Raw genomic sequence first — 26,605 nt, forward strand, 5'->3', positions numbered from 1 at the left:
TGTGTGTGTGTGTGTGTGTGTGTTTGTGTGTGTGTGTTTGTGTGTGTGTGTGTGTGTGTTTTTCTGCCTACGTGTGTGTCTTCATTCATTCATGCATGTGCGTGCGTGTGTATGTGTCCTTCCAGAGAGGAGAGCGAGAGTGTGCTGACTTTGAAGGGTCTTACCCCGACAGGCATGCTACCCAGTGGAGTGCTATCTGGTGGCAAGGAAAAGCTCCAGAATGGTAAGACCATCACCGCACACCCCCAAGACCCTCGTCTATGGCCCCTGAAAGCGTCTCTCACACACACTGGATACCATTTACCTCCCCCAGTCTTCAGCACCATTTTTGCAATATTACTGCCTCACTGTTTATGTAACACGTTGTCTCCTTCTTTTCCCCTCACATACCATCTTGATAATTCATTTTGTTGTTGCAAGCAAAACTTGAAAATTTCATTTATTACCTTGTAGTGTTAAGCAAAGTGATATCTTTTCAGAAGCGTATTTTATGATTTTATTTTTCCTGGTCAGCTTCCATATTTACCTGTTATTCCATATTCAGTTGCATGTTAGTAAGAAATAACAGCTGGTCTGTCTATGCAGACCATAGCAGGGCTGGGGAAAACCATCGTCAATAAATTTGATATATACCCCAGATAACTTTGAAGCGTCAACCCAGATATCAGTATTTTCTTCAGCCACAATCCCTTCCCCAAACAATGTTGAATGCATTCAAGAGATTTTGTTTTTTAACCCAGCCTGTCCTTTCCAGTGTCTCCCCTCTTGATGTCTCACCAGTTTTATCCTGTCTTCCCGTTCCTGTCTCTGTAATCCGCTGGTTTATCTCAAATATTGTCTGTATCTTTTTCTTTCTCTTTTCTCCCTAGAAACTGCAGGTATAATCGGTTGTGCAAGTATTCTGTTCACTGTGTTTTTCGTGAGACGAGTATTAAACCTCCACCCCGCCATGTTGAATTCCAACCACTCCTTAAATAAGTTGATAACCAGCTGCAGCCAGGAAGTAAAAGGCTCACTAGAATCGCCTTTACATCAAATTTAGCCCGTAATCCGATTTCTGTTTCAACAGAAACAGACAGCATTACGCTCCAAAATCGGATGTAGCTTGAATCTCAAAGGGCTCTGTGAGAGGGAGAGCAGGGGGCCGACTGTGATTCAATGGATGAATTGGAATTGACATAACCGACTGTGGATGAATGGCGGATAGCTGTTACCCGCCTCGTCATCCACAGAATTTTGCAGGAATCCAAACGACTTCACTCTCCTCTCATTGGTTCTCCCACATTTTCAGCCTCCACTCCCTTGGCTTTCACTAAATAGTGTGCTGGACATGGACCACAGAAATTCACACACGACCCCTCAGTGCACACATAATGTACAACCCAATGATTTGGATTTTAAAGCCATGATTTAAGCAAGCTTATGCAATAAGATAGGGTGCCACTCACTTTGCATGTCAGGAATTTGCACATGTTCCCATGTCATGATATTCAAGTTTAATGGGAGAGTCCAGAACCAAGAACCAAGACTAACCCATACAGCACATAGCACAGCATTGCTCCATTGATAGTGAATAGGAGACATAAAACACTGATGGTTTCTTTAGGGCTTTTTTTCTAGTGATTCTAGACGGGGTTTTGTTTCCTTTTAAAGCAGTTAACATATTCCTATCTCCATAGAATCATTTTGTCTGCTGTCGGAATCAGCCTGGATTAATTGTCCAAATGACTCCTATTGTATTGGTATATCTATATGATATTACAAGTAAGGGGTGGCGCAGTGGTTAGCGCATTCTCCTCACAGCAAGAAGGTCCTAGGTTCGAACCCCGGGGTTGTCCAACCTTGGGAGTCATCCCAGGTTGTCCACTGTGTGGAGTTTGCATGTTCTATCCGTGTCTGCGTGGGTTTCCTCTGGGTGCTCCAGTTTCCTCCCACAGTCCAGTAGGTCAGGTTAATCGGCCATACCAAATTGTCCCTAGGTGTGAATGTGTCGGCCCTGTGATGGACTGGTGGCCTGTCCAGGGTGTCTCCCCGCCTGCCGCCCAATGACTCCTGGGATAGGCTCCAGCATCCCGCGACCCTAATTTGGATAAGCGGCTTGGATAATGGATGGATGGAATGGAATTACAAGTAAGTGGATATAGCCATTCATATCTCAAGCTATGGGAGACAACAGTAAATACTTAATACAGGTACTTCCTGAATGCACTGAGGGCCCGAGTTTAACACGCAAACACATAAACCCAAGGGCATTCCAACACAAGTCAGCCTTTTGGAAGTAAAGGAGATAGCTGAGGAGCAACAATGGAGGTTGAGTGATGCTCAGTGATTTCTGCGGCAGCATTGGTAAAATCACATTGTCCAGGCAAGAAAGCCAATGTGCTTCTACCCTAATGTTGACTCCATCAGTCACCGGTTTTTGTTCCAACCCCTCCCTAGCCCTCACCCGTGTCTGTTTGCTCTTCTGTTCCTCCGTAATTTCTGCTCATCTTCACGGCAGTTTAGTTTTTTGAGTATTACTGTGGAGCTGTATTTTATTTTGCTGTACACTTCTACCTCATGTCTTTGTGTGCAGGTCTTTGTGTAATGATTTACCTAAATCTGTTTTCTCAAGGATTCCAGTACAAAAAAAATAGAATTTGATACATGGTAAATATGCCAAAGGTTTACTCTACTGTACGTCTTCCTTTTTGTAACAAAGGTATGTTAGCACTTTTGATGTTTCACATCCAAAGATGCTTCTTCTGCAGTTCCAGATGCTGTGGTACACTTCACACAATATAGTAACAGTGTCGCACGTCTCATCGTACCTCTCTCTCACCTCGGCTTTGACGCTAAAGCATAATCATCACCCCAGCACATTTACAACTTTTACGTCCCATGTCCCTTTGTCCTTTGAACACATCCTTCATATTTCACCTTCCCTTTTTTTCTGCAGTGCATTTAATGGGTAGTAAATTGGTAATAAGTGGGTAAATACTGGGAGTTAGCTAATCGCCTGCTAGCACTACAACTTAGCCCCCTTAATTATTTTTTTTTTTTTTTTTTTGGGAGACCGCACATCTTCAAAAACTCGGGCGATGCACTCTATGAAGTCGTGTTTGTCACACACACACACACACACTCCCCATTCACAGATCTGGAACTTAAAGGAAAGTAAAAGTCTGCTTTGTGTAACCCACGCCTCCCCACCCCTTTTTAACCCCTCACCCTCCCCACCCACCCCCAGCCGTTTCTCGCTAACATTCACCTGTCCGTCGTCATGACCGTGGAGATCATGTTGACGTTTGTCTGTCAGCGTTGGCTCTCTCTTTGCTGCTCATTGACTTGTTTCTTGGGACAAAATGAACTCCTCTGCTCACTTCTCTCATTCGTTTTGCAACTTCCCTCTTCTTCTCTTCAGCTACTATTGAAGCTATTGAGGCTGATGAAGGTAAATGGGTCTGGCCGCCCTCTTCTGTTGCTTTCACGGCAATAGACAGGGGGCTCCCGCTGGGTTTTCATCCATCTCGCTGGTGCTTGAATAGTGTGTTGGGTGTTTGGGGCTAACAAATTGTGGCATATTTTTAACCAAAAAAAAAAAAAAGTAAAAGTACAGTTACCATGTGGTCTCAAGGTTTTTAAAGGGGAACAGATTTCACAGCACAGATTTCAAAATCACAGGACTCATACATGGGAAACTGTGATTCATGTGAGTGCAAAGCACATGTTATGTTATCCAACTAAAGCCTGCAGGTTAGTGTTCGCTTGTGTGAGCAAGACAATCACTTGGATAGCTTATTCAATGGAGTTTGTGTTCAAGGGCTGAAACAGGAAGACATCCAAAAATGAAAACAACATCCTTTCATTATGTTTAGCAGCGCAGGCCCGCCAAATGAACAAATCTGCTTGTTCAACTTGTTCATTTGAGGCAACTCAGAAAAGTTAGAATATTCCACCTACTTTAAATTTGCCAAATCTTGCATATCTCACTCAAATGCTGGGGGATTTCCTGCAGATGGTAACAAGAAACATTTATTTAACCAACTCTATTTAGAAGCAACTCAGGAAAAAAAAATCCAGAAAATCATGAAGCGCTCCACTGACCAATAGGAGCCATACAATAAATATATTTTAACGCTTACTGGAGGCCGAAGAGGCATTTAGGAGTATGTTGTGAAACTCATCAAAGTTGCTGCATCTTGGATGTGTTTCACCAGAGCAGATCCTCTATGGCAGGTTACAGCAGTATTCCCTTGAATTTACTCAGTTCACAACTTGTGTGGTAACTTAAACTCGTTCATTTATGGCTTAATGAATGTTGCCAAAGCAAGAATTGCCTCAGAGAAAGCATTTGTTTTATGCAAAAACTCTCCAGTGTGGTCTAGGTAGAGGATCATTAAGTGTTATGAATTTTACTTATTTATAAGGCTGTATACATCACAAACATAATAGTCTAGCCTCTGCTCTGCCCTCACACAATTAAAATGAAATCTTGCAATGAAAGTTTATTATTTCCCCTTTAAAACAGTTGAAGCAGTTGTGTATTGTTGTTGCCAAATTTAGCACAATGCGCAATTTCATAGTGTGACTTGAAATCAGACACGAATTGAAAGAAAACAAAATTGTTCTCCAAAAGGAGGCCTTTTAATTGGATTTTTTCCTAAAGTAAATCCTTAAAAGTTGTCACTGGCGCAAGAACAACCTCAACTGTGAGCTAAATAGTAGTGTGCTAGCTGCTATTTACGTTGGAATTGTCAGATAATTCCTCTCTAGCGCCCCTAGAGGACGGTCCATGGTAGTGTTGAGACACTTCTTCAGCTTCTTTTCCCGTGTGGATCCTCTGTGCCCCTGCTGTGTCGTGTTCTTTCCTGTGAGCTGCTAATAACCTGTTTGACCTGCGCTGTGCAGCAACACAACTCCACTACCCATCAGCCCACTTATTCACACCCCCCTCAATTTGTCATCTAAAATAGTACACACACACACACACACACACACACAGCCCTTCATCCAGAATAGGAGAATCCTCCCTGAAATATTATTTCTGCCATTACGACCCCAGGCTGTATGAGAGGTGGAAGTACCAAGGAACCTGGATCCAGATAATTGAAAATTGGGTGTAAAACAAACCCTGTGCAAGTTTTCACATCGAAATGACAAATTCACTCTTGGTTTAGATGATTATTATGCACCTCTTGACATTTCAGTCTGGTTTTACTGTGTTCATTGGCTTTTTCACCAAATCAAGCATCTTTTGAGTTTTCTGATTTCACTATTCCAACCTTGTTTGCACTTATTTCCAACCACTTCTCTCTAGTACTGTTTGTGACCACCACCTCTCATAAACTCCAAGCCCCAGTAATTGCTGCATGCTCCAAGCAGGCTTCACAAGTGGTTAGCACCCCAAGTACCGTTGTAGTGTCTTTGTACGTAAGCTCAGTCTCAACGTGGTACAATTATGTGGGGGTGAATGTCTCAATGGGGCCCACTCTTTCTTTTTTGTTTTTCTTTTTTTCCTCTCTTTTTTTCCCCCTCCCTTGTTCTTACGTCTGTCTTTGACCATTTTCCTTTGTCTTTTTGGTCATTTTTAATCTGTGATGTGTTGGGGAGATCCGGATGTTTGGGGTCTTCAGGTATTCCTCACTTGTGCCTTTTTAAGCAAGGATAATATTTGGCAGTCGCCATATTTTCTTACCTTATTGCCGGCAAAGTGGCATCCAACTTTAACAGAGTACCGGCCGTTTCGGGGATTGATGTAATCTTTGGGAAATGGCAGTTTCCTTTACTTTTACTACATGCAAAATACTCTCATTCGCAGCTGTCATTTCACAGACAAATAAATGTATTTATTATACATGACAAAGTGGCACAATGAAAGCCTTTTGACCCTAATGCCAGGAATACCCCCTGTAGTTTTAGTAGGATTATGTAATTTTTTTGTAATTTGGGTAATGTCATTTTGAAACTCTGGTTAAAGATGTTATTGTGTGGTTATTGTATGACAAGAGTTTTGTACCCCTTTACATTGGTAATTTCTGATGTGTAATTGCAAAAAAGAAAAAAATAAGCAGATTGACAGTTACAGTAATGATACACATGCTGTTAGACACATTTTTAAATAAGTGCTTTGTAGAAAAATTAATTTTAGCCACAGTGACTTATCCTGAGTTCCACAGTAGAAAAAACTTGAATTGCTTAGCTCACCAACATTACAAGCAAACCAGACAAGAAGAGCAACCCCTGTCTTTGTCCCTCTGGCCAGGAACAGTCCCATTACAAGTGTCAGGAAACAAAACAATTGAGAAAGTGGATCCGGAGATCTTCAGGGCAGCTAGTGCAGCAAGGAGCACCAGATAGTTGATTGGGGTCAAAGGTCATGGATGATCGTAGGCGGATGAGGAATGAAAATGGAGAAGCTCTAGGAGAATGAAAACCAGATTGGTGTGGTGTCAATCAGGCACTGCTGTTAGAGACACTGAGAGGGTCGGTTTGAGACAGGATGTTCAAAAAGGTTGCGGAGCAAAGAAGGGAAAGATGCCGTCCTATAGTTCTTTATGGCAGATGGGCCACGGTTGGACTTCTTGAAGAGGACTGACAAGCAGACTTTAAAGCTGAAATCCGAGATTTCCCCGATGTGTGCCTCCCTCTGGCAGCAAGAACTACAAACAAGGTGTAGCAGCCATTGTTGCTTGCGTGCCATCAGCGCAGCATTAAACAGTTCCCACTAGTGCTGCACGATTAATCTGATCGTGGTCGCAATTGCGATGTCAGCCTTTGCAACTATAGAACCGCAAAAGGCTGCGATTTAATTAAATAATAAAATGCGTGCAGTCTGCATATCTACGCCCATAATTAAGAGATGACCAATCAGTCTCTGTCTACAGTCACATGACTACCCGGTGTGCTGTGTGCAGACCAGAAAGAAGGAAAAAATGGATACCGATGACAATGAGCAGGTTAACGCTGATGAACTGGTGGCAAAAAAGCGACCACTGTTATATGGCAATACTATATGAGCACAAAGGTACTGTGTAAAACATGCAAAATGAAAGTCGCTACATGCCGCAGCAACATGACAAATTTGTATTATTTGTATATGTATAAATTTGTTTATTATATCACAATATTGTCCACAATACTTGCAATATGACTTTTTCACGAAATCGTGCAGCACTAGTTCCCACCCTTGTAAAAATTGACTTCGGAGCAAAGCTAACACAGGTTAATCTAATGTAGTGCAAACTACATCAAACTTGGAACACTGTCCCGCTGTGATATTGATTGTAGAATCGATAGAGTAAGAATGTGTTTGCTGCTGCACCAGGTTTCATCTTACCCTGTCAAAAATGTCAATGTTGGTAAATGGAAACCGTCTCCAACCACTGTAAAGATGCCAGTTGGTATTGTGTAATCTGAATCCGTGGTCCAGATGATTCATTAATGAAGAAAACGTCCCAGATTTCAGCTTTAAGGCTTTATGATGTGAAGTCGTATATCGGGGAGAGGTTGCAGATGGTGGTCAGGGAGAGGAGTAAATCGGCAACAAGCGTCTGGAGGAGTGGAGAGGAAGTCAGTGTCTTGGTGGAATTGTTTTAAGACAATATGAGCGCGAGAGAAGCAGAGAAGAAAGCCCGTCAAGTGTTGGAGAGGTTAAAAGAGGAGGCGGGAGTAGCTGGGAGAAGACTCCTCAGACGTAGTCAGCGTGAAAATGGCAGACAAAGTTTTCATCGCACAGACAGGAGGGAGGAGTATGCAAATGGATTAAAACAGAAGGTATTGAGCAAAGTCCATGGGGATCTGAAGCAGATGATTGAATTTTAGGTCAACAAAACTTTGCGGAGCAGAAAGTGAAGAGGAGGCGATGGAAAGAGGAGCTCCTTCCTCCTTTCAGCTGTCCTTCATTTCAAGGGTTCAGACCGCCAAAGAGAAGATGGCATCTGGTTGAAGACTTGTAGACTACCTCTTTTTTTCTACTTCTTTTTTTTTTTATCTTCTGACATCCTCTTGGTTTTTATTCCATACTCGCAGTTACAAAAAATAGCCGCCGTCTTTCCAGGTCAGTACAGCTGAGTGAGGATTAGCCGGGGGAAGCAGGGCCTATCAAGCCTTTAATCTGTCATGGACCACTTGTCCTGTCAATTAATTCAGCAGCAGGCCGTCAAACGCCGCCCCCGCCCCCTAACAGTTTAATGGAATCATAAATGTCATGTCAGTTAGCAAGGCCTCTCTCCCACACCAAACTGACAACACAAATACAAAAAAGGGCCTACACCGATTTTAGAGAGCATGTGAAACAGAAGATGTTTTCTCCTTTTCTAAAACCGTTTTCTCTGCCTCTCTGTCCAAATCACTCCCAACCCCCACCCCCAACACACACACACACACATATTTCCCTCTCCTCTTCCATCCTCCAACAGCCATCAAGGGCTTCTCACCCCAGCACAAGATCACCAGCTTCGAGGAGGCTAAAGGCCTGGACCGCATCAACGAGAGGATGCCGCCTCGGCGAGATGCGCTGCCGTCCGACGCCAGCCTCAACTCCCTCAACAAGGCGCTGTCTTCGGAGAGCAACGGCACTGATGCCAAAGGGAGCACCAGCAGCGGCGGGAACATCCAGTGAAGGGCCACCTGGCGCCCCTGCCCCCCGCCCCCCTACCCCCTTTCATTGTCTGATGGGGCAGAGCCGACCTCAGTCCTCGTCTGAGCATGCCACTGTGGAAAAAAGCGGCAAACAGATGGAGTGGAGAGGTCTGGGCAAGGACAGGAGGGAGGGAGGGTGAGCATTGGAAGGAGTTCAGGGTGGGGGAGGGGCTTATGACACGTGTCAGGGCTGACATCTCATTTGCTAGCTTGGGATTTGCCTTCAAGAAACTATATCTATATATATAGATACATCTATATATAGATATATCTATATATAGATGTAGATATATATAGATGTAGATACATATACAGAGTTCGTAATCAGATCTGCTAAATTATTCCTTGTTCACATTTCTAAATGGTCGCGATATATGCTTGATTGATATGAACGAGAGAGAAATCGTAAAGAGGTTTGTTCCGTTTTTGTTTGTTGTTGTTTTTGTTTTTGTTTTGTTTTGGTCGACCGTCGCTCATTTACACCGAAATGGAAACTTGTGTAACTTCTTACTAACTATTGTACGTTTACAAAATACAGCACTAAAAAGGACAGAACATGAGATAATGTTTTTAACATAAGGGTGTACAAACTAAATAAGGACTATTTATTGATAACTTTTTTTTTTTTGCTACTCTTTTAAAATAGCTCTGAAATGAATTAGGCAGTCTTAAAAAGAATGTTGCAACGTTGTCAAAAATGCCAAATAATAGAAAGTTCTATGGTTTTGTACAGATTATGCTTACCTCAGGTTCCTTTGGTGTGTGTGCTTTGACCTGATTTTTCTGTATAATGGCTAAATAACTCGGTAATGAAATCCTATTTTCTTGAGTTTCATAACTGGAATTTACATTTACCTATCTATCATTTGCAGATATGTTTATTTTGTGTCCATTGGGAAGGGGGGGGTAGATTTATTGTGGCTTGCTGGATTTCTTGAGTGTTCATTTTTTTCTTTTTAAGTATGGCGAACAAAGTAAAAACATAGAACCAATATTGTGTAAAAAAAAAAAACAAAAGGAAAAAAAACAAACAATAAACTTAAAGTGTCTGCCTATGCATGTTTTATAAAATCAAAGAAAGGAAAATGTAGAAAATCTGAATACCTGGGCTTCAACGGGCCCGTTTTCAATTATACTGCGCTTTAGTGAAACATATACTGGAGACTGCATATACCTGCATATTTTCAATTAACACGATGATCATGCTATATGCCTTCAACTTCTTTTGTAATTGAAGCATTTAACTATAAGATGGGATGAGAAATCATATTTTTAACCTGCACACCGTCCAATTATACGCATGTTTGACAATTCTCGTGAGGTGTGTGTGTGTGGTTACACGTGGAACTCAAAATTGCATGATAGCTGTTAGTGTCATAATAACAGTTTAATCGGTTCTGTTTATGTTTTGTAAATGTGCCACAGAAAGTGAAATTTGATTAATATAACTTAATATCATTTGGAACTCTGCTTTGTATATCAGTTACAGGTTTGATACTGCTCAATACTTTAAAGATGAAACGGAAAAGAAAAAAAACGTAGGATCTTTTTTAAGAACTGCTTAAGTGCCCAAGTAATTCACTACACGACATGAAGCCTTGCTTTTGTAACTTAACTTCAAAACTGTTGGCAGATGAGGCATGCACTTGCAACTATGAAAAAGTATTTTATATAACTGTTAAATAAAAATGTGCATGAATTTCAACCTGGAAATGAACCTGCATTTCGTGTGTGTGTGTGCGTGCGTGTCTAAGCCAGTCTGTCCTATACTCTCGGTTTCTCTGCCAATGAATATGCAACCATCAAAAATAAAATGTAATACATTGTACAAAATCCTTTGGGCATTTTTGCATGGTGGCTGAATGGAGCTGTATTAAAGGGCTAATGATCCAATATGTACCATTGCAATATTTTACCCAGATTTTGGTGCCGTATACCTTTTCCCCCCAAATATCAAACCAGCAACAAAACAAACAAAAATTGTGTTTCAGAAATACATAAACTTGCAGATAACCTTGACACCATGTCGGCCAGGGCCTGGTGGCAACGCCCTGGGGACAAATTGGGCAGCTTTTTCTGGTGCATGTCTACCCCTCTTTCTTCAACATGTATGTCAGAAACAGAAACCCTTATTTTATTTCATGCATTTATGCACATGAAATGAAACATCGTTTTCCCCAGCCCACAACAGTGCAACACAAAGACAAAAACACATCCAAAAACTACAAGAACACATATATCCAAACTAACACATATCTAAACTAAAGAAACAAAAAATACTGTCCAGGAGAACGAATGCCAACCAGGATGACTGTCAGAACTGCCGGTCTGCATGGGCTGGCAGTTAGCTTAGCCTGCCCCGCTTCGCGTCCTATCAGCCCACCCTCGGTGATTCCTCTTCGGGCACAGCTCTGGTCAGGGCCATGGTCCTTGAGCCTACAGGATGCAGCAGACCAGGCTCCCTTAGCTGATCCAACGCTAGCTCTCCCAGCCAGACATCTTCGACACACCTCCTTGCACTCCACACGATGACACTAAAAACACAGTCAAGGCGAGGCCGCCGCCCTATCACCCTCGGTGTTATCGGAACTGCCGGTCTGCATGGGCTAGCAGTTAGCTTAGCCTGCCCTCCTTCCACGTCCTGTCAGACCACACTCCGTGTTACCTCTTTGGGCACAGCTCCAGGCAGGGCGGTGGTCCCTGGGCCCACAGGACGCAGCAGACCAAGCTCTCCCAGCTATCAAATGAAGACAAACTTAGACATGGACAAAGACATTGCATGGACGGCACTGGGTGAGGCCACCGCAAACGTGAATTCGTGCCAACATCTTCCCACACTGAAAGCAGAAGTCCTGTTTGTCTCCACTACCTCATCTGTTATGTTAACACCAAGGCTGTGCCAGTGTTATGATGAGCCGGAGAGCCGAGTGTACGATGCATTAACATTTTATTAAGACTCGTGTAACACAAAAATTTCCATGTGGCAACAATAACACAGCTCAACTAGAATCCTCTTTACAGGACACTTCCCCCTTTTAGTAAGAACCCCTCTGACATGTCAAATCTTTACAGAACATTTATACAATACATATTTGCAAATCCAGACGCACTGGAGGGCGTGACACTCGGCCTGAACCTGTCACATATGGTGTTGGTGTGTTGGTTGTGTCAGTATGTTTGGGACTGTTTGTGTCTCTGGTTATATGAGTGTTTGTATCGGGTGTATCAAGTGGTGTCTGAGGTTGTGGATGGTGTACTGTGCGCATATGTGTGTGATTTCTCCTGACCTATCCTTCATCTGTGAGTATGATGTAGGACCTGGGTGTTGTTGCATGTTGAATGACAGTCCCCTGTTTTCTTCTCTCTCGGGAGCCACACATTTTGGCCCGACTGCAGTGGTGGTAAAGGACGAGCTCTGTGACGCAGGTTGTAGTGGTGTTGTTGGTTATCTTTTGCCTGCTTCTCAGACCTCCTGAATCCTCGGATGTTCCGCCAACGTGGACATGAGGATGTCGGGAGCTGTGGTGTGGTGGTGCGTATCTGTCTCCCCATGATGAGTTGTGCAGGGGAATAACCACTTTCCAGAGGTGTGGTGCGGTATGACAGCAAAGCCTTTGTTTTCTCACCTCCTCCTTTCCAGTCTTTGTACAGTAGCCACTGCATGCTCCACCTCCCCATTCGCCGGTGGCTACCTCGGACTGCTGGTAACGTGTAAAACCATACTCTGTGGCGAAATCTTTGAAGAGTGCACAGCTGTATTGCGCCCCCCTATCAGATATGACTGTTTCCGGTATTCCATGGCGGCTGACTTTCCTTCAGAGCAACAATGACAGTGTTGGCAGAAGCTACCTTGAGGTGAGCTACCTCACTGTAGCCTGAAAAATAATCCACTACGAGAAGGTAAGTATTTGCCTCCCAGAAGAATAAGTCTGTACCCACCTGTTGCCAGGGTCTCTCTTGCACTTGAGTGGTCATCAAGGGCTCTCTATGCTCTGCCCTGTGCTGTGAACATGTGCTGCAGTTCTCCACCATCTGACTGATGTGTACAGACAGTCCTGGCCACCAGACAGACTGGCGGGCCCTTGCCCTTTACTTTAAAATACCTTGGTGACCACTGTGAAGGTTGTAGAGGATTTCTTGTCTCATGCAGCGGGGAATCACGATCCTCTGTCCTCTGCGAAGCAACTCTCCAGCCAAGGTGAGGTTTTCTCTTTCAGGCCAGTATGGCCCCAGCTCTGGTGGGAGGGCATGTTTCTCAGGCCACTCAGTCTTGCAGTACTTGATTAGCTTTGCACATATGGGGTCAGCTTTTTGATTCTCTTGAATTACTTTCAATTTTACTTCTGTAGCAGGAAGGCTTTGAATGACTGCATCCAAGAACACTTTGACATCTGTCTCGTTGTCTTTTTCTGCTTGTGTGAACATGTGTTTCACAGGGGCTCTTGGTAATGCATCTGCTGTTATCAAGTATTTACCAGGTACATGCATGGTGTCAAACATGAACCTCATCAGCTGCAGCCGGAATCTCAGTACTCTCGGGGGGAGCTCATCTAGTGCCTTGGTACTAGCAGTGGCACTAGTGGCTTGTGATCAGTCTCTAATTTGAATTTAAGTCCCAGGAGATAGGGCGACAGGCATTCACAAGCCCACGTAGCTGCCAAAGCCGCTTCCTCGATCTGTACATAATGTTTTTCAGCCTCAGACAGGCCTCTTGAGATGAACACAATTGGCTTCCATGTTCCATCTGTCTGTTGTTGGCTCAGGACACCCTCAAGGCCAAAGGATGAGGTATCAGCGGATATATACATCTCTGCTGTTGGTGAGTATGGAGCCAACACACGTGGGGAAGTCAGTTCTGTTTTCAGACTCTTTGAAATGCCTCTTTCTGTGGTGTCCCCCAGCACCATTCAATTTTCTCACTGAGCAGGTCTTTGATCGGGTGTGTGTATGATGCAAGGTGGAGTAAAAACTTGCCCAGATAGTTGGCCATCCCTATCACTCTCCTCACACCTTCCACCCCAGTAGGTTCAGGCATCTCCATGATAGCTCTGACCTTGCCTGGATCCAGTGTTACACCATCTGCTGTGATCCGGTGACCCACGAACATGATGCTGTCCTTGGCGAACTCACATTTTTCGTTGTTCAGTGTCAGTCCTTCTTTCAGTCTCTTCAGCACCTGATGCAGTCTCTCATTATATTGCTGCATGTTTTCTCCATACACTAATATGTCGTCAGCATGACACACTACTCCTGCACACCCCTCCAGCATCTGTGACATGCGATGCTGGAAATGCTCAGGGATTGATGAGATCCCAAATGGTAGGCGATTGAATGCATACCGCCCAAATGGGGTGATGAATGTCATCAGGGGTGAGCTCTCCTCTGACACTGGGATTTGCCAGAAGCCAGAGGTGGCATCCAGCTTCGTGAACACTTTCGCCCCTGCCAGCATGGCTACTGTATGATCCACCGCTGGGAGGAAATGTCTATCTCTCTGCACCCACTTGTTCAAGTGTATTAGGTCTACGCACAATCGTATCTTCCCGAGCCTTGGGCACCCCGACCATGCCAGCACACCATGGTGTGGGTTGTGTCACTTTAGAAATCACCCCCATGTCCTCCATACGGTTCAGTTCTGCTTGAACCTTGTCACGCAGCGGCAGGGAGACGCAGCGTGGAGTTAACAGAGCATATGCGACGGCGTCTGGCCCCAACTCGATTGTGTAGGGCTCCCTCAATTTCCCTAAGCCAGAAAATACTGTTGAGTACTGGGCTTTAACATCCTCCTGCTGGGCTTTGACCGTGTGGAGACGCCGTATTAATGTGACAGCTTCTATTGCAGGGAGACCTAGTAGGGGCTTAGACAGTCCAATAACAATGTAAACATATAGTTCGGTTGTTATCTTTTTGTTTCCTTGTTAATGCTCAGTTTACCTTTAAAACGTCCTTTTACTTCCAGTCTGTGATTTCCTGGTCCATACAGCACTTTACATGGCAGTTGCAGTATCCCATGCTTTTTGATGGAGAACATGCTGCTCGAAATTGCTGTGACTGCTGCCCCAGTGTCCAGTTTGAAAACAGTCTCTTCCCCGTTCAACTGCAACAGTTCAATCCACTCCTAAGTTTCCTCTGAGCACATTTCTCCTAAGAAAGCAAAGTCCTCCTCATCTTTGCTCTCTATCTGTGCCTGTGTAATGTCACGGACACCACCAGTTGAGTTAAATTCCTTAGCAAAGTGTCCCTTTTTGTATCATCTCCTACACTCGACTTCACGAGCAGGACAGTCTTTCCAGAGGTTTTTCCTCAAGTGTACACATCTGCCACATCCAGATGACTGGGTATCCATTTTATCTTTCAGCCCCTTCTGCCTCCTGTTCTCTTTGTGTATCACTTCAACATGTCCGGTCACCTGCTCTGTCCCTCGTAGCATTGGCTGTTGCTTTTTAACTGCTGCGCGCTGTCTCACTCTCGTCATAGCTTTTTGTAATGTCAAATCTGCATCCAACTGTAAGTTTTCAGATAGCTTAGCATCTCTTATGCCAACTACAATAAGGGACCTTGTTAACTGTTCTCTCAGGGCTCCAAATTCAATGTTCAGCAAGTGTGTGCACCGCCGTTATGAAAGACTACACTTTCACCTGGCCCTTGGCTCCGGCTGTTGAAGCGTGCCTTTTCAAAGACGACGTTCCTCTTGCTAACGCAGTGTGCACTGAAAGCTTCCGTGGCTAATTTGTATGACTTTTTCTGTCCCATCTGTCAAACGTAATACATTTAAGATATCTTCGGCGTCATCGCCAGCCGCATACATAAAAGCATTAACATGAAATTCCTCGGTTTGCTTGTCCAATCCTGACGCTATTCTGCAGCGTTCAAAACGCTTCATCCGTTTTGGCCATTCATTGGCGTTAGTGAAGTGGAACTTGCCTGGCGGGGCTAACTGGGGCATCAGCATGGACGTATTATAGTAGCACTGGATACGGCGCCGCCGCCGCTCAGCCTTGAAGACAATTTTTTCCAGTGGTCACTCGCGGTATTGCAGCGAAAATCCCCTGCGGCCCAAAAAGCATTTGCCCCATAGACCACCATTGTAAAAGAGACGCCGGTGAAACTTGACAGGACACCTGCAGCTATAATCATGGTCAATTATTACGCTTAAACAGGTGTAAACTACTAATGAGAGACGTTAGCCCCTAGTTAATGAGTCTGTCCCTTAAGCCGAGCGGTTAGTGATGTCGCCTTGTGGTGCAGTACACCCCGTATCGAATCCCGCATCGAGCAAGAAAATAACCGCTTACACAGGTAAAAAAATAAAATACATTTTTTTAGGAAGGGTGTCCGGGTGGTATATTCCGTTGCCTACCAACACGGGGATCGCCGATTCGAATGCCTGTGTTACCTCCGGCTTGGTCGGGCGTCCCTACAGACACAATAGGCTCGGTGCATTAATGTCGCGCTGCGGAGCTTCCGGGTGTGTCTGTTTGCATAAGAACTTCTGGTACAAACGGAAGCTTACGCCCTACTGAATCATTCGTTAGCTGCTAACTTATCCGTCCGAAAAATAAATGAATCAAACAGGGCAAAAAGGGGCGTTCAGGTATCAACGCCGTGAATCAGGCTCCACTGAACACCGTTGTGTGCCACAGTGTGCGAAACGGCGCGCTATAATTCTCTTTTAAGTTTCCATTCATTCCTTAGTAACTGCGAGGAAAGAGCTAAGTGGCTAGCGAAGATTCAGTATGTGGTCGGCATTTTGAACCGGGTGATTTCGCAGAAGGAGTTTTCCCCACACTCGGCGTGGAATGGGTACTCCAAACCCGCACCCAGGCTAGGTGTGTGGGAGCGCCGGGAGCGCCCTGCTGTCGCCCCTCTGCCAGCTCTGGACTCCTCTGGCCATGAGATGGATGTCAGCAGCTGCCTGCAAGAGCGTGACTATTGCGTGGCTCCTAATCCTGCCGCTTTGGATGATGTTCTGGCCCAAAACGAGTCAATGAGGAAACAAATAGAAGTGCTCCAGAAACAACTAGAGACCGTCCAGCTACAGTCCAAATTCAGCCTGAGGCGATTTTCAGGTTCCGATGAGGACATTTGGTTTTTACATCAGGTATGTCTGATTTGTATCATTTCATTTAATCGCCCCTGCCAAATTAATTCACCCGTTCAACTTCTCCAGCCCTCCACCATGCCTCTCTCACACACACCCACACGTAGTAGACTGCAATAAGTAATTGGCTATACTTTAACAACTGTACAGAAGACACAATGTGAAACTACCATGTCGTGTATTATGGCTTGTGTCCTAAGGTTTGCTACATACGAGCATTTCATGTGCTTCTGGCGCTTGATCGAGTCGTCTACCTGCAAAATTGTGAGGGTCACCCGGGCTAGCATAGTTCTAATGATGCCGTTACTCACCCTCGTAGTTGTCGATGTAGCTTGAAATATACATCTTAAACCGCTTTTCCTTTTTGCTCGCCTGAGCTACCGAGGAAGCACTCACGATGTGATGTACATCGTTGACCGTGATTTTAGGGAGGTCCTGCAAACGGCGAGTGTATAACAAAGCCATCTCTTCTCTCGACAAACCAGAGCGGAAGTTCTTGTGCAAGTACTCGTACGTCGGAAGTCGAACGACGCCATCTTACGCACCCAGGCTATAGGCCGTGTCTGCAAGTGGGAAGCCGGATGTGGGTATGTGTCCTGGTCGTTGCACTGGTGCCTCCTCTGGTCGGTCGGGGCGCCTGTTCGGGGGCGGAGGGGGAACTGGGCAATGTTCATGGTACATTGCGTGAGCCTCCAACACGCTACGCCCCCCCTCTGGCGAAACTCCTCACTGTCAGGTGAAAAGAAGTGGCTGGCGACTCCACATGTGTAGGAGGAGACATGTGGTAGTCTGCAGCCCTCCCCGGATTGGCAGAGGGGGCGGAGCACCGTTCGGGACAGCTCGGAAGAGAGGGGAGAAAAGGGGGGGGGGTGGAGTTCTTCAATATAACTTGAATTAATATTGGAATGTTTTGATTTTAAAGCATAACCACCAAAACAAATAAGCTTTTTACCAAAAAGAATATATTCGGATGTTTGTAATCACCAACATTTTGATTGGTATCTGTAATTACACATTTTTTTTCTCAGTAACAAACAGATTACAGTGGTATTTTTCTTGTCATTTTATTTCGTAATGCCGTTAGATGTAACTAGTTCCTCCCCAGCACTGGAAACAGTTCAGGTGTAGAAGATCTGATTTCTGGCCCAGTTCGTCTCCTACACACTCACAGATGGGTGGCTCAGTGTCGTGACAGTTTGCGTCGTAATTGATCAGCTGGTGTGTTTGTGTGCGGAGCTTGGTTCAAACAGGCTTCCCTAACAAAGGAATTTGGCATTGACTGCAGCAACGCTCTGCATAGATGGGAAATTGAGACTTTGGCAGTTCCGCACAGTAAAGGTGTTTCCTCCACAATCCCCCTATTAACTTAATGCGTTTGGAGTATGGAGACAAAGAAAAGAATGTTTATGTAGTTGTTGTTGTTGTTGTTTTTTTTTTAAGAAGAAAAAAAGAAAATACATCAGTCATTCCTTATGTCAACATGAAATGTAAATATGAGAATATTCCATGGGGAGTTTTATTCACATTGCGGTGAAACTTCAAATGCTTGTTTCCAGTTCTGAGTTTGACCTTTCTCACTGGTCATCTTACATGGTACAAACTTTCTCACACCCAAGAGGCAGAGCAAATGAACAGGCACTGTTTGTTGTGGCTATGTTTGGTCGAATAGGGATACTGAGGTTAGGAAAACTGCCCTTGTCACAAAAAGGTCGCTGCTCTGAGTCCCTCAACCAACTGTGGAAAATCTGAGCAAAGGAAAACAACCTTGTGGTGTTTTCCCCTCAGTAACAATGGTGTGATACATTTCAATAAGATATCCAGTCCATCTACAGTGGGCTTGATGGGTGGCCAGCAACAAAAGACCATACAGTTGACCTTGGTGGTGTCCAGTTGTGGATGTAAGTGAATGCTTGAATGTGTCCTCGGTTGATCGTCTCTGGAAGAGCTAGCCTCTTCTTTATCAACAGGAGTTTAGGGTGCATATACTAAATATATACATACCGATCAGCCAAAACATTAAAACCACCTGAGGCCACTGCCATCAGGGAATACCGTTGCCATGAAAAGGTGTACCTGGTCCGCAACGATGTTTAGGTTGGTGGTATGTGTCAAAATAACGTCCACAGGAATGCCACCCAAGGATTCCCAGCAGAACATTACTCAGAGCATCACACTACCCCTCCGTGGTCCACTTCTCATGCTCACGTGCCCATTGTAGGTGCTTTCGGCGGTGGACAGGGGTGATCATGGGCCCTCTGACCGGTCTGCAGCTACACAGCCCCATACACAGCAAGCTGTGATGCACTGTGATCTGACACCTGTCTGTCATAGCCAGTCTTCACTTTTTTCAGCAATTTGACCTACAGTAGCTTGTCTATGGGATCTGACCAGATGGGCTAGCCTTCGCTCCCATGTGCATCAATGAGCCTTGGGCACCCATGAACTTGTCACTAGTTCACCAGTTGTTCATTCTTGGACCAGTTTTGGTAGGTACTGGCCACTGCATACCTGGAACACCCCACAAGACCTGCCGTTTTGGAGATGCTCTGACCCAGTCATCTAGCCATCAACCACATTTTGGCCCTTGTCAAAGTCACTCAGATCCTTACACTTGCCCATTTTTCCTGCTTCCAACACATCAACTTCAAGGACTGACTGTTCACTTGCTGCCTAATAGATCCCACCTCTTGACAGTGCCACTGTAACGAGATAATCAATGTTATTCACTTACCTGTCAGTGGTTGTAATGTTCTGGCTGATCGGTGTGTGTGTGTGTGTGTGTGTGTGTGGGTGGGTGGGTGGGTGTGTGTGTGCGTGTATATATATATATATATATATATATATATATATATATATATATAAAACTTTGTTAAACACTCAGTGGTAGGGAAAGTGCTCAACAAATAAGGAGCAAAATAATCCAGTGATTCATATATTTTTTTAATTAGACCTAATTAAAAAATTAATTTAATTATTCTAATTAAGAATACTCGAATCCCTGGATTTTATATATATATATATAGTGTGCGTGAGTGTGTGTGAGAAAAAAAACAAGCACGAGACTGCACAAGTGTCAGACGTCGGAATATCAGTGAAATAAAACAGGAAGGTAAAATAATACAAAAAAGTTTAAAAAACTGATTTACAATTTCTATAATGCTTAATCCTGAAACAGAAAATAGAGAAACGTGTTAGCAGTGAACAGCATAGTCCTTTCAAATTCCGCCCTATTCCAGAGGTATATACAATAATTAAAGAACCTAACCATCTAACTAAAATATATTATTTATCATAGTAAGTTTTATACAAGAAGTTTTAAGGCCTCTTAAGAGATCTAGTCAGGGGGAGTTGAGGTCCAACCTGCAACTGGAAGGAAATGAGCTTTGGGTTATCCTGTTTTTAAGAAAAGCCAGAACACTGACATTATAATTGGCTTTGGTTGGCTTGTAACCATGTAAAAATCATATTTGATCAAAGCGTGGTTTAGTGTGACAGCATTGCTGCTGAAGTGACACAGTTTGATGTGTTAAGTTATCGGTGGTGAGGTCTGACATGTAAAATACCACGGTAGGTTAACCTACCCCCTGATTGGAGATTAAAAGACAGAGGAACTGTGGGATTCCCCGGTCTGCCCCGGTCTCGCAGTGGTGTGGTCCGGCCGGAAACAGGATCGGGACCGGGATCCGCCCTGAGTGTCTCGCTGTCGCTGAGCCCCCTGTTTGTCTGTGTTGGCCGTGAGACAGCGAAGCTTCTTTGTGACGTAACACCGCAGTTCCCAACTCAGGCGGGTTTGTTGGTTCATCGAGGACAAGTTTGCTGTGTTTGACAACGGTCACTGCTTTCTGTATGTTGAACCGCGGATACAGTACAGTTGAAGAAATACCTGGGATGTATGTCAGTGGTTCTTAATCACGTCCTCAGATCCAACCAGTTCTACTGGATGGATATATATAGATAGGTATATCTATATATTGTAGCGAATTCAGGGGACAACGCAACCACAGGAACTGCCGCGGCCAGGAAGCGAACCCGTATCGCCCGCACCGCAGGAGACATCGCTAACCGCTCGACTAAAGGGTCAGACCCGCCAGCCAGCGGCCAGCGTGTCTTCTTATCCATGCACGTTACACTATTTTTAATTTTGCGCGCGTCCGCTTTCATTCTTCTCTCTGCCGTGCACGTTGGAGAGCTAACGTGAGCTAGCGGGCTGTTTACAGAGCATGTATTCAACACGGAGATAAGCATCGCGCAACAATCAGAGAGTAGTTTAAGATGCATCTCCATGGAAACACCCACATTAAAAGACCCAGTTTTCGAACACTCAGCTGTCTTCTAGAGTCAAAGTCGTTCGCTTGGTTTAACCATTACTATACCAGAGAGACTTGTACGTTCGCCTGTCCGTCTGTAGCTGTCGCAGTGGTTTGGCGTGATATTTGCCTTAGTGTTGTGGAAGCGTGAAGACAGCCTGCAAGCGTGACACTCAAGTCAGATGCGTGACAATTGGCATCCCTGTTTATAATTATATTTACCTGTTGTTTCAGGTCTAAAACCTCCCCGACTGGAGGCTGGAATAACTGGGACAACAGTTCGTTATTAACTACAATTCATTAACAGGTGAAAGTATGTATGATTTGGATATTCATGGATTAGTTTTTCTCTTAAATACATCAGTGATGGTTGGTATGAAGAACAACTTTAACACTTCATGCAAATCTTCAGGATTGCAGCTTCTACGGAAGTCTTTTTACTCAGACTGATAATGTATAGATCATATATTAAACACAACAGGTGTCCGTTTGTAACATAATTGAGAATATTAAGGTGTTCCTTGGTGACTCAGTCAACTTTAATTAACACAAGTAGCTCCAGCGCTGCGGGTTTGAATCAGCTTTTGGACGTTTGCCTCTCTCGTCTACATCCACTCAATTTTCATCTGAGTGAATGGATAAAAAGTTGAATAAACGGCCCTCTCCTAAAATGAAACATTATGAACGTGATTGAGTATTAAATGGACATACATATATATCTGTGAGGGTATACAGTTCAGGGTATACATTTTATTAGTGTAAAGGTAAGATAATAACGTGTTAATCATGTGTTGGGTTGATAGAATGACTAGCCTATTCAATGCAAATGTGAAGGCAGCAGCGACAGTAAATCAAGGGAATGGGTAGCCAAAGTTGAAAGTGTCAGTTATAATCCAATAACAAAGATATGGTTTCCCTGTTTCATAGGGTTTATATTTTACGTCGTTCGCAGGTAATCTTCAAGTCTTTGCGTCAAAGCCTCAACGAAAATAATTGATGCATATTGAATAGGGCAGCCATATTCCTGAGTAAACTAAACAGTGAGCTGATCTTAACCCAGCTCATTCACACATTTATCCGGCTGCTACCAGCAACAACAATGAATGGGGGCCGTGTTATGGTTTGTACTTGTGCAGCTGCCTGGGCATCCCTGTGAGGTTGCGTTTCTGAGATGTGGTCATCTACAACTCAATGAGTGAAGCTCTGCAATAAAACTATATATATATATATATATATATATATATATATGATAGAAATTTCTGCCCATAATGGTAAAGTCAGGTTCTGTTAGGTAAGCATGCAACAAATGAAATATTTTAAGACAGTCATTAGCCATGATGCACACTGGCAATGAGTCGATCATTGTCAAGTTAAACTTAATGAATTTGTGAAATTTTGTTTGGTTATGATGGAACATGAGAAGGAATTTGAATGGTCATAAAAATCTGAGTCTTAAATGTATCTGACTCTGATCTGACTGATCTCAATTGTAATTTGCTCTTTTGCTGTTATCCACTCATAACTATTGACTGACACTTATAATAAAGGTCAGTGACTCATTTGCAGTTTTCAACTCTAAAATGAACGAGTTTAACCTGTTGAGTCAGTCGATGAGGAGTTGAGAACAGACACCACTGGTTATCATCTATCAAAGAGGCCAACCCACGAATACTAAACCCCATACGTCTTCCTTCCAGGACATTAAGATGTAATAACGTATACAGTTCTGTGTGGTCGAAGACCGCCCTAAGTGAGACTGAATGCAGACCAAGTCTTAATGGGGGTAAGTCCACGTCAAGTCCGAGACCAGCTCATCAAATTTGAATCAAGTCTAAAAGACTGTAAGTGGCGAGTCTAACTCGGGACCATGGAGTCAAAGCATACACCAGGACAGTGCATGTCCAATTAAACACCATGACTGTAGCTGTAGTCTACTATCATAGTAAACATCAAGATGTCATTCCACTGTAAAACTGATCTAGGCTTTTTTTCCCCCTTCACCAAGCAAAGAATGGTTCAGATTCCAATTTTCTAATGCTGCAGAGTCATAGATTAATCATAATGAAAAAAGAAACAGATCGCACTTCATTGTTCTCCTCAGGGGAGGTTTGATTTTCATTTTAAAAAAACTTTAAGGGCGTCTGGGTAGCGTAGCGGTCTATTCCGTTGACTACCTCCGGCTTGGTCAGGCATCCCTACAGACACAGTTAGCCGTGTCTGCGGGTGGGAAGCCGGATGTGGGTATGTATCCTGGTCACAGCACAACCCCTGGTCGGTCGGGGCACCTGTTCAGGGGGAAGGGGGAACTTGGGGGAATAGCGTGATCCTCCCATGCGTGAAACTCCTCTCTGTCAGGTGAAAAGAAGCAGCTGGCGACTCCACATGTATCGGAGGAGGCATGTGGTCGTCTGCAGCCCTCCCCAGATCGGCAGAGGGGAGCGACTGGGACGGCTCAGAAGAGTGGGGTAATTGGTCGGATATAATTGGGGAGAAAAAAAAGGGGGGGACTTTTAACAAAGTGAAATGGATATCAAACTCTTGTGCTTGAAAAAAATTATCACAAGTCTGCGCTTTCCGACAGCAAGTGGAGTCCGGGTCATCATGCTGTGAAGTCCAAGACGAGACTTGAGACCAAAGTCCTACAACCTCATGATGATGACCCTTTGTATCAATTTGAAATCATAGCCTACTTCTTCAACATAGTAGTAATATCCATAACAACCCTAATGATGATGACTAAAAAAAAGATGAAACTACTCAGCAGCCACCTTTGGAGTCTCAGATATTGACCAACTGGTCATACTGGTCATGCTGGCCCTGCAATGTGATGACAGGAAGAAAAGATCAGGTCATACGAAGGAATCGGGTCAGAAAACTTGTGGTTAAAAACAAAAAAAGTCAGTCCTGAAAGTTTAGTTCTTGTCGCACGGACTCAGAAAGACACCCACCCACACCCCCCCCCCTGTTCTCCATAGAAAGGAAGTGCCAAAATAAACCCCAGAGGCGGACACTGCCCAGGCTCGGACACCTTCTCCACTGACTGCTCAGCTCTGGCCCGAGGAGGGACGCACACGGGCTTTCCACTGTTAAAATAAAAAAAATAAAAAAAAATTAAAAAAAAGGCCATGAAGACCGTCAGGTTTCTCCCTCTTGCTCTCCTGGTGACTCTCCAGCTCATCCCAACAGGTAAAGAAGCCGTTTTAAATCTCTTTTCTAGGACTCCAGGGTTTGCTGTAGATTATCGGTGTGACCGAGGACAGCATTACATGGTTTGGATACACAGTATTAAGAGCCGACGTTGAACTCGGATGCTGCTGTCCACTTTTCTCAAACCAGGATCAACCCACCAGGCTTGGGACCTTTTTTAAGATGCACCTCGTAAGAGCTGGGAACGGGATTTTAAACAAATCGATCATGACCCTTTCTTTTCCAACACACAGCACCAACTCATGCAACTAAGAAGACATCTGTGCAGTCTATAATATTACTGGGGAATGGGTAAAGTTCTTTAAGGCTTAATTCTTGAATTGGAGATGACTTTTTTGTCAGGAACTGTTAATACTAAAAGATTTTTATGTTTTCGATGGCATAATTGATAGCTATTTAAGGCCTCTGAGTTATTTTTTCCGGTATGTGCAAAGATAATGGAGTAACGGTGTTATCTGAGAGACCCACTCACTCTTTGAACATTACCTTGGAGGCATCTAGCGTTAAGTGTGTGTTTCCGTTTGCCCAAGCTGCGATAAACTTTGTGTGTGTGTGTGTTCACATGCCATAACCATTTATGGAGTAGAAAATTGGGCCAAAATCAGAATTTTTTTTCCTTCATAGTCAAAAAGAGAGGGGTTATAACTGAAACGCCGTGAGGAGAAAACACATCAAGAGGTGACAAATGATTGTGGTTACTTGGTTGGAAGGAAGGGAATAGAGAAGGGGGGCTTGTGATTGTTTGTTTTGCTCGTACCAACCTGGGCACTCGTCCAAGACAACCTTTAACTCCTCTGCAATGGCGAGATAGGCGATCGGAGCAGCAGATAGCCAGTGGGAATCAAAGTGCTCCCTCTCTCACAGGGAAGAGGGGTCTCTGCATCAAGACTTGAACGTCCCCAACGGCGACAAATCTGCTTCCAGCATTTAGCTGTAAACTTCTGGAGGACCCCCACCCCCAACACCACAGTTAGTGAACTCCCACCTAAGATCTTTGCCTCCTAAATGTTTGGGAATATCAGTCTGTCAAGTGGCGGAGGCATCTTCATATCCCCACATAGCTCGATGTGTCCGACAGCCTCATTCGATGACCCGCAAAAGGAAAATTTTGACATTTTGATCCACATTGTCATACCTTAGTGGCGAGGGTCACCGTATTTGTAAGAAGCAAGAGGGCAGGGCCGAGTGCTGACTCCTCCAATGAGGCTAATAAAGCGAGACAGAGCCGCATGTGGTTGCAGCTATAAAACCTGAGGGTCACATCTTCTACATCCCCCATGGTGTGAAATGGGGGAAATTTGAAACAGGGGTCCGACCAAATCACAGCTGACAGCAGTGAAGACAGGAAGTGCTGTTTGGCTCTTTAGCGACGAGGGCCAGGGGACAACAATAGTCTGTCCTAGACAGGAAGCAGCTTCACACTGCTCCGGCCTGCAAACAAAGGATATCCACCCCGACTTGTAAGAGTGACCACCGCCATTTTGATTTATCATCCCTGATCTGACACTTTGACAGGGCTCGACTTTGTGTCAGACATTAGCCTTTTAAACTGTGCCAAACAGGAACAATGCAAATATGTTGTGACTGAATAGGGCTAAATATGTGACCTTCCGATGAAAACTTTTACACAGACAGGAATGAAGACTTTCTTTTTTAGTCTATGATGAAAGCACTTTTGTTCCGTAGATATCATAGAGGAATTACAAACCATATCAAATGAGTTTGGCCTTTGCAACTTTTGTTCAGCTGCGACGTGCCAGGGCCACAACTGTCACAAGAATCTTGCATGGAAAAACTTATTCAGCACCAGATGTGCACCAACCTGTAGTCGATGGCCATGTAACAAATCCAGGGAGCAGCAGGGAACCACTGCAGCCGGGACGTGAACCTGGGTTTCCTGCACCACGGGTGACTATGTTAACCAGTCCCATTAGCCAAGGGCTAGCGAGTCTAGTCATCCATGATCGTTATAGACAGATTTCATTTCACTAAGCTGTCCACTGGTGTGTTGTAAAGCTGATGAGGATGATGGGATCTACAAAGACATCTTTATACCGACTGACCACACCCGGTGCACATGTCTATCGCAGGGGGCAACAGTGGCATTGTGAGTGTTAGGACCTCAGATTTTAAAGACAAAGTCTCAGGCATTCCCCGACTGGTCGTGCGGGCAAGAATAAGTCCCATCCATCCATCCATCCATCCATCCATCCATCCATCCATCCAGTATCCAAGCCGCTTATCCGAATTCGGGTCACGGGATGCTGGAGCCTATCCCAGCAGTCATTGGGTGGAAGGCAGGGAGACACCCTGGACAGGCCACCAGGCCATCACAGGGCTGGCTCTCTCTCTCTCTCTCTCTCTCTCT

General features: G+C 44.4%; 2 protein-coding genes across 3 annotated transcripts in view; both read left to right on the plus strand.

Moving 5' to 3' along the window:
- Positions 1-10,335, plus strand: part of LOC130130927 (protein phosphatase 3 catalytic subunit alpha) — a 97,359-nt gene extending 87,024 nt beyond the window's left edge. The window contains exons 12-13 of the mRNA XM_056300793.1: positions 126-223; positions 8,400-10,335. Of these exons, the coding sequence (XP_056156768.1) occupies positions 126-223; positions 8,400-8,602 (301 nt within the window). The 3' untranslated portion in view covers positions 8,603-10,335. The remainder of the gene's footprint in view (positions 1-125; positions 224-8,399) is intronic.
- A 13,702-nt stretch (positions 10,336-24,037) lies between these two features.
- LOC130130430 (uncharacterized) overlaps positions 24,038-26,605 on the plus strand; it is a 30,791-nt gene continuing 28,223 nt past the window's right edge. Inside the window, exon 1 of one of the 2 annotated variants that reach the window (XM_056300138.1) lies at positions 24,038-24,216. In XM_056300138.1, coding sequence (XP_056156113.1) covers positions 24,156-24,216 — 61 coding nt within the window. In that variant the 5' untranslated portion in view covers positions 24,038-24,155. The remainder of the gene's footprint in view (positions 24,217-26,605) is intronic. The other variant, XM_056300137.1, reaches the window with a different exon arrangement.

This window comes from Lampris incognitus, chromosome 20, assembly GCF_029633865.1.
Source record: "Lampris incognitus isolate fLamInc1 chromosome 20, fLamInc1.hap2, whole genome shotgun sequence".
Lineage (NCBI taxonomy): Eukaryota > Metazoa > Chordata > Actinopteri > Lampriformes > Lampridae > Lampris > Lampris incognitus.